Below are 8,884 nucleotides of genomic sequence, written 5' to 3'. Positions count from 1 at the left end.
TTCGGTCTTGGTTTTGGAGATGTAAACGGAATGGTGGCTTCTTGGATCTCATTGGCCTTCGGGGACGCTTTTGGTGTCTTCATAGTTATGTTTCAGTGTAATGTTAGTAAAGACCTTATAACAACAAAAGCAGGCTCTTTACTTTTGCATTGCATGTGATGAAATGATTACAAAGTTTGGGGTTAAAAATGAGGATTCAAGTCTTGTTTACGTTTTCATGTTACTTTGAGCAGTTAACTGAGAAAACGGTTCATAGGCATACTTACATACCGATTTGCTCAGTGACATTCAGTGTTATTTTCAGTCGATAAAAAAAATGCCATAATCCAAAGACTCTTTGATACAAAAATAAGTATTTGGCACTTAGCTTGTCACACATGCTACTTTGGGGCAAGACACTGAACCCTGAGCATCTTTCATGTGACAGGCACTGCACTAGGTTGGGCAGGATAGCTTCTCTCATTTGTAACTAATGACAGCTGTGTGAACTCCGTAAAAATGTAGAGACAAGGAAGCTAGCCCCTTGTGCTGTATAGGCCAGTAGATGGCCTAAGTGAGGGTTCAACATAGATGCTCAGGTGCGCTTTTCCTTTAAAAACAGGGTTTCTTAAATTTGCCTGTTAGTAGCACTTTTCTGGACACTACTCCAAACAGAATCAGATGTTTTGAGGAATACATCTGGTAAATTTTAACCAAGTGCCACCATTGATTACCATAAGGAAAACAAACATGGGTCTGTTAGTATTCTTACCAGGCACCTTTAAATCTCAGTAGTTTTAAAATAGGGAATTCTTTTCATAAGATACTTTAAGGATTATTGTATATAAGAATATGTGAACGTATAAATTATGTGATGCTGTTTTGCTGTAAGGTTTGAATTATTCCTACAATGCAATTTTATTCCTTTCTTAATTTAGGCATTCAGAATGGTCCAGCGTTTGACATACCGTCGTAGGCTGTCCTACAATACAGCCTCTAACAAAACTAGGCTGTAAGTATTTCTAAAATTTAAAATCCATATTGTCATTTACTCTGCAGAATGCTGAGCCTGTTCCCTATTCTCTCACTTTCTAGGTCCCGAACCCCAGGTAATAGAATCGTTTACCTTTATACCAAGAAGGTTGGGAAAGCACCGAAATCTGCATGTGGCGTGTGCCCAGGCCGACTTCGAGGAGTAAGTGATCCTTTTTGCTCTGAATAACGTAAACAAGAATTGAACTAGGGAGCATTAGCATCTTGGTAAGGGATGGAATGAAGGAGAGGTCACCACTAGGAAGGTTGCAAAGTACTAAGCATCCATGATCCACATCTGTCAAGAACGTGGACTTTTAAAGCCTATGTGATAAATACAGGGAAATGCCTTTCAGATAAAGCAGTATACCATTTCCTGTTCTAGTTTAGTATTTATACTTGCCATATGTCACATCTAGTACAATTTCTGTTTCTGTTAAAGCATCACGAAATAATCTCAACATTGACTTTGTGCAGGTTCGTGCTGTGAGACCTAAAGTTCTTATGAGGCTGTCCAAAACCAAAAAACACGTCAGCAGGGCCTACGGTGGTTCCATGTGTGCTAAGTGTGTTCGTGACAGGTAAATATCACTCTTAAATGGACTTTCTCAAACGTGTGTGCATGTCTGTTACACTGAATGCTAATGATTATTAGAAGACTGGTGAAACATAAACACGAGTAGCCTATTTTAGAGTCCTTCCTAGGCTAGGGGCAATTGATACTGTACAAACCAGTAAAGATACTGGTTCACTTTAATTCAATTAGGATTTGGCGGCATCTTTATGCCAGATGTAGAAATTAAAATGACCTTGATTTTGTGGAGGAGGTAGATAAGAAACTATTAGTTTTTGGTCAGTCAGGTAGATGGAGAGAGGAAGGTCTAAAAAGTGTACGAAGAGAATAACTATATGTAGTTCTAGTGTGGCTGTAGCAGAGCTTTGCAGGAGGTGATAGCCAAGAAAGGTAGAAGTCACAGGTTACGCAGGCCCTTAAAGGACAGACTTTTAGCTCGATCCTAAAACAGGTAGGAATTGATAGATTTTGAGCCGGGAGGGAGACTTTTGATGTGCCAGAATGAAAACTGCAGCAGGATGGATAGTAACCTCGTTCTTTCAACAAAAGGTGAGTGCTTGGAATGGTTTTCCTCTTGGTGAAGGCTAAGGCGGTGGCACCTGCATGAAGACCTAAAGGCTGGTGGAGTGAGTGAGAGGAGAGGACAGTGTTCCAGGTCGAGGACTGGGATGTTGGGATATGTGAGAGAGTTGGTAGTGGCATAGGTAGAAGTGTAGTAGTAGAGTTTTTATGCTAAACGTCAAAAGTCCATCAGGGACCGTTGTACTTTCTATGAAGGAAACAAGGCTTGTTGCTTAAATTCACACAGCCGGTGAGGAGCAGCACTGGGATTCGTTCTAGGTTTTATTGAGACCCTTGATTTTAGCCTCACTGATATACATGAATTGCCTCTAAAGACCTGACTGGGAGGATTTGCAAGGAGGTTGGTCTTCACAAGTTACAGAGCTGCTTCAGAAGAGTTGGATGCCTCCAGTTTATAAAGCTAGTTCTGTAAAGTGGTCAGGCTAGGTTTCTAAACCAACTCTGACAACAAACCTTGCAAGTTCCCTCTGCCTTTCAGGAGTTAATTTGTAGGGGGATGGTAAACATGTTATGGTTGTACAAATACACGGTAAATAGAACTTCCATGAAATACTGGAAAACTGAATTATGACTGAAGTTTGGAGGAGAAATTACTTTCAAGTAGTTGGGACTCTGGGAACGGTATTTGAGGTGGAACCTGCATGATAGGTAAATGTTGGTCAAGAGGTTGAAAGGGCAAAGAATATGAAAGAACGAGCAATGAGATTGGAAAGATAGATGGAGGTGGAAGGGTCATGTGTTAGTTTTAAGCCAGTGGAGTTTGGCCTTTTACCAGTCTTTGGTTCCCAGACCTTGCTATACATAATCATGGGCACATTTATCGAAAGTCCAATTCTTGGGCCCTAGCTCTTGGAAATTTGGATGTAGATCTACCGGTTGTCTATAGGTTAGTATTAGCTGTGACACTGGTCTGGTCTTTGAGTAAGTTTAGGGAATTTGTAAGGGTCCTGAGTAAAAGTGGCACCAGTCAGTTGTGTTTCTATAATGTGATTACATTGGGGAGTTTTGAAGGAGTCCAAAATCCCAGGAATTTTAGGCCATATCATTAGATGATCAGGGTTACAAATAGAGATCATAAATGGGGAGGTTTTTGTGGGAATTGAGTGCTTTCTCTGTGGAGGTAGCTTTGCTTTAACGAATGGTAGTTAGTACCTGCTATTTGCCAGGTCCCATGCACTGTAATCATAGTTGATAAAATGTACTTCCTCTCTAAAGGGAGGTTCAGAGTACACACAGTGCAACTCCTTCCAAGTTTAATCTTCATAAAAACCCTGTGAAATGGGTGTAAGATTCTTTGTGTACCTTTTGACAGAGAAAGTTATTTGCCCAAGATCACACAGCTAGTAAGTAGTAGAGCTGACCCCAGGCTGTAGAAACTTTGCTCTTGATGAAATGCCTCTTGCCATTAGCTTTTAACCTTCATTTTGGTTTCCCATATGTAATTCCTTCGTGACTCAGAAGAAGAGGGCAGATACAATTGGCATAGAATTGAAGGATCATCCTACTTAAACTGCCAGTGTAGAAAGGAGACTTTCAGCCAGCCAAACAGTTCTGGCCATCTAATTTCATCTCTTAAGTTTTTAGTCTATACTGGTGGGTTTCATTTACTTTTCTACGTATCTTCCCTGATTGCTTTACTCAATTCTTTTATGGTACTTTTCCTGCCTATTAAATCAGTGGGTTTTATCTTAAACTGTATTCATTTATTATTTTTCTTTCTAGGATCAAACGTGCATTCCTTATTGAGGAGCAGAAAATCGTTGTGAAAGTGTTGAAGGCACAAGCACAGAGTCAGAAAGCTAAATAAAGAAATGAAGCTTTTTTGAGTAATAAAACAATCGAAGGCATTTTCTGTTATTGCTGTTGTAATTTGTTAGTATACAGGTTTGGTTTCTATGTGGTGTTTGGGATTCCGTGATTTTTAGTTGATTGCTTTTACTGAAAGACCATAATGGAGGCCAGTGATGGGTAGAATTTTTTGATAGCACCTCTAGAACACTTGGGGAGGTTTGAGAAGAGTGGCTGTTATATCTGGATGTTTCTTTTAATTCCGATGCATCATTTCCATCCAGTCTCCTTCAGCACCAAAACTCAGGATGGAAATTAAACAGTGTTTATTGACAAGTTATTTGGAATAGAATCTTTTATACACCATTGTATTTAAACCCTCCATTTCATTAGTTTACTTCAGACCAAAAACGGTCTATTTTGGAGAGCTCAGAACTCCATATTCAGCAAATCAAGAGCTCCACTCGTATACAAAAACCTCATGTCTCTGGTCTAGTGAAATTTAAATTCTAACTTAAATTGGATTTTTAATCCAGTCCAGAAAATTAAAATAACAGGCCTTAGTTATATTTATTCTTGGAAGCTCTGTGTATCTAACAACTCTTAATAAGTATGTACACAGTAATAATAGCTCATTACAGTGCTCAGACTGTACCAAGTATTTGTCTAATATTCTACATGCATAAGCTCATTTGAATTCCCTTCCAAGACCATTTTTTCAGATCATGTCAAGCTTATTTTCAATCTCCAGGAAGAATAGAGAGCAGAGCCCTCAGGCTATTTGCACAAGCCAAGAAATCTGGAAGCCAGAAGAATTCTGTAAATTCTGACCCTTCAATGTAGATGTTACTGTACTGGTGTGGTTTAACTTTGATGGCTCATGCAGAGGAATGTTTTCTCTTAATTATAAATGATTCCCCTTGTAGGAAGGAAAACAAATCTATCTGGCCTCTTAAACACTCATTGTGCCACACTGCCAGTTAACTTCTTGACAGACAATGGGTTTTAAACATTTTTGTAGAAGAGCTAGTAAGTGGTTAAGCTGCATAGGAACTCAAGAATTTAACGACAGTACTTGATAGCATCTCCTTAGTGGTGGCTAACACTTCAAACTAACCTTCATGTAGTCTCTCTAACCACTCTGTGACACCTACTTTATCCCCAGTTTACAAATGAGGGAACTGAGGCACAGAGGTTGTACGATAGTACCCAGAGTCATTTAAGTGTTCCCAGGTTTTTTGCAAGTGATCTACTTAGTGATTGGAATCAAATGACTGCCTTTTTCCTGTGAACACTACAGCATAGGCAGTGATCCCCGAGGCCCCTGTTGCCCACGTGGTCTCAGACAATTGAGATCCGTTAGGCTTCCCCAAACACCTGCCAATCCTAAGGCTTGTTGAGCAACTGGGGTAATGGAATCACTTTGTGTAATGTTTAATCGCATAATAAGATTTCTGATGGGAATATAACCGAAAAACATTGGATTCTGAGGTAGAGTAACCTCTCATTTCCGCATGACTCAGGCTGATGTATTCTGCAGCAACATGTTTGGTAATCCTGGGGTGGGTTTGGTATAAGAATGTACAAATTAGTACTTAAGTTAACATTCAGAAACAATGTCTTAAAATTTAATTTAGTTACTTGATTGCTTTGTAGATGAATTGAGTTTCTGAAAGGCTTGAGATGTAGCTTTTTCATACCAGCTGTGAGGGGACAGCCTCCTCATTTGCCAGCCCACCAGGAGTTCTTCCCTGTCGGGGCTCTTCCCTCTACTACAAAGAGTTCCACAGGACAACCTGACCAAACCCAAAGACTAACTGACGAGGACTACCCAAGTTTCAGCAAAAGAAATGGGTTGGCAGAAATTTTAGACAGCTAAAGCATTGAAGTTCCGTACTTTTCAAAGGATTTGTCAAATGGTTTAGCCTTTTTAAAGTTTGAAACGTTTCCCTTTTATAAATGTCTTTGTAGACCATTTGTAAAGTGTGGAAAAACAGAATGAAAAATGCCTTTTAATTTCAGTACACAGGTTATCTGCCACTTTGATATGTTCCCATCTTGTTTTCTAGACTTAAGAGCCTTTTAAATCAAAATAGGAGGCATACCATGTATATATATTTTCAATCCTTCTTCCCCACTTAACTGAAAAGGTTGCAGTGGCTGCATGTGCCGTCAAATCTATGTGCCATAATTTACTCCCTTTCTTTTGAAGGTTAAAGCTATTTCCAATTTTGCTCTATTTAATACTTGTGAGCATACTTATACATTTGATTGTTTTCTTTATTCTGATTGTTTTTAAATTCATAAGCTGGCACTGAAGTACAGCCCTTAAGCTTAGTTACTGGGGTTATAGGACTTTCCTAGGTATCTTAGGACACCTGCTCCGGCTGCTGTAACTAATTACCATAGACTGGGTGGTTTAAACTACATACCTATGTCAAGGTTCTGGAAACTGGTAGGGCAAGATCAAGGTTCTGACAGATTCAGTTCTTAGTGATTCAGTTCTTAGTTCTTACTGGTTAGCAGAGTGCTGTCTCCTTGTATCCTCACATGATGGAGAGCAGAGAAATAAGCCCTCTTGTGTCTCTTACAAGGGCACAGATGCCTTTATGAGGGCTTCACTCTCAAGATTTAATGACCTCCCAAAGGCCCCCGTTTTTCATACCATCACTTTGGGGATCAGGGCTTCAGTTGAATGACTTTTGGTGGGGGGGGACACAAATACGACTAATGATACAAAGTATGCCTAATTGGTAACCAATTTCTTCACCTTTGTTGGGTTAGCCACTGAAGCTCTTGGCCACAAACCGCTTCCCAGCCTCCCTTTGCTAATGCTTCTCTTCATCTCTCCTTCTCATACTGCCCAGTCCAGTTTCCTCCCACCCCACACTCCAAGCAGACCGAGTTTGTCTTGTGTGTAGATCTAGAAGAGCCTAGAATTGCACGAACATAGCACCAGCACTGCCCTAGCGACCAAAACGGATTCTGCTCTGTTCTGGGTTTTAACTTTGTAAAAAGCAAAATGAATCTTTTATTGAATCCAGTTCTGTGTGTGTGACTTAAGTATTCTTGACAGGTTCTTAAAAAGACATGTGAATGTAGTCAGTGGTTTCTTTTCAAAGTCTAGTATTTCTCCTTCCATGGAATTGCTTATAAATTCTATTAGAAGGATGGGGGAGGGGTGTCTTCCACCCTTAAAAGCAGAAAATCTCCATATGTTTAAATAAGTAAATTTTAAGGTTATTTTCAGCAGCGCAATAACATACTTAAAGAATTTTTATCTTAATGATTTGGAGCTTGGGTTCCCAGAATTTTGAGTCCAGACCATGTCCAGCTTTAACTGTAACCCATATTTCTTATCACACCAATTAAAATCATATTCAATTCCTGCAGAATAAGATTGTGAAGCAGGGCTAAATGCTACGGTTTTTGTCTGAGTTGGATTACTTAGAATTTTTAAGAGTAAGGGTTTGGTCAGAATTTATAATCATCAGATATTACCAACAGAAGCAGCAGTGTGTGTAGCCAGCCCATTCTGGCCGTGAGAGCCAGTAGTGTGTGCCTTTCCAGCTCTGTGTTCATTGATGTCAGGTTCGTGCCTTGAAATTGGCATGGTGGGAGTATTTACACCTGGAAATCAGCAAATGCTACAAAAGTCCTTTTCCCTCCTCAGGAGCTGGATATCAAATATTACCAGCTAGCCATTGGCTATTACTCAAGTTATAGTCTCTTGTCACAACTTAAATATGCTGCTGTTGGTTCAGGAGCTCTACATATATCTGGTACATACTTAGTAATGATTTATACTTTAAATTTTTCTGTAGTAAAAGCTTATTAATGCTTTGAGTCCGTGAATATTCTGGGATTTGATTTCATAAAATACAAAACAGAGCTTTTATTGAATCCATTTGTGTGAATGTAGAGGAAAATAATTAAAAACCTTGCAAAGGTGCAAATTTCATCTCTTTAAACAACGAAAACTAGATGTGATAAAACACTACTATAAACCAGGAGTAGAAAAGTTAAGACTATCTTCATGAATGTCCTTAAGGGATGAGACCCACAATAATTCTATATCAAAAGATGCTTTCTGATTTCCAAAATATTAGCATTCAATACTCTTGACTAAATCTTAAGTGTTTCTGGTTAATTTAAAAGATTATATAAATATTTTTGCCACTACATTTATATTCTGTTACAATTTGCTTTAGCTTTCATTCATTCACTCAGCAAATATTTATTAGAAACTGCTATGTTCCAGAAATTGTGCTGTTGAGTAAATAGTAATACAGTAGTCAACAAAGCAGACTCTTCCCTGCTCTCATGGCACATAGGGGAGACCATGTTAAATGAGATACAAATACATTTTTAATTGCACTCTTTGAGATAAGAATCATAAAGGGAAACTACAATGTTGTGAAACAGGCAAGAAAGAAACCTCATGGGGAGTTAAAGTAGGTTTTTCTGAGGAAGTGATGTTTAATCTTAGGATAAGTAGATGTTAGCTGGGTGACAAGTAGGGAGAACATTCCAAACAGAAGCGCCAACATGTGTAAATGCCTTACTGTCAAGAAAGAGATCATAAAAATAAAGTAATTCCTGCAACCCTATTCACTCTCAGTATTTACAGCCAAATAAATGTGATATGTTTCAACAAATTGTTAATCACTAAGAGGGAACTCCCTGTTAGTACATAGCTTTTGGTCCACCTATGTGTCCCCAGAGCCAAAAGATGTATGCTACCCTTGCTTCCTAAGGGAGACCAGTGAAAGAAAAGCTTTCCTAAAGACATACTCCTCTGCACTAGAGGATATTTAAATTATGCACTCCCCTCTATAATTTAGGCATCAACTTACTATTAAGGAGGAAAGGGATCAAAATTATTGACTGAATTCCCCTAATACTCATTCAGCTTCTGTATTTCTTGGC

At 39.0% G+C, this 8,884-nt stretch overlaps 1 protein-coding gene across 1 annotated transcript; it reads left to right on the top strand.

Moving 5' to 3' along the window:
- The first annotated feature begins 833 nt into the window (after positions 1 to 833).
- On the top strand, positions 834 to 4,024 carry RPL34 (ribosomal protein L34). The gene is made up of 4 exons (XM_015081860.3): positions 834 to 991; positions 1,075 to 1,174; positions 1,489 to 1,592; positions 3,890 to 4,024. Exons 1-4 carry the CDS (start codon positions 927 to 929, stop codon positions 3,972 to 3,974), a joined length of 354 nt encoding a protein of 117 aa, XP_014937346.1. The 5' UTR covers positions 834 to 926; the 3' UTR covers positions 3,975 to 4,024.
- Positions 4,025 to 8,884: the final 4,860 nt, after the last annotated feature.

Source organism: Acinonyx jubatus, chromosome B1, assembly GCF_027475565.1.
Source record: "Acinonyx jubatus isolate Ajub_Pintada_27869175 chromosome B1, VMU_Ajub_asm_v1.0, whole genome shotgun sequence".
Classification (NCBI taxonomy): Eukaryota; Metazoa; Chordata; class Mammalia; order Carnivora; family Felidae; genus Acinonyx; species Acinonyx jubatus.
Note: the sequence above shows the minus strand (reverse complement) of the source record. Positions and strands in the feature narration are given on the sequence as shown.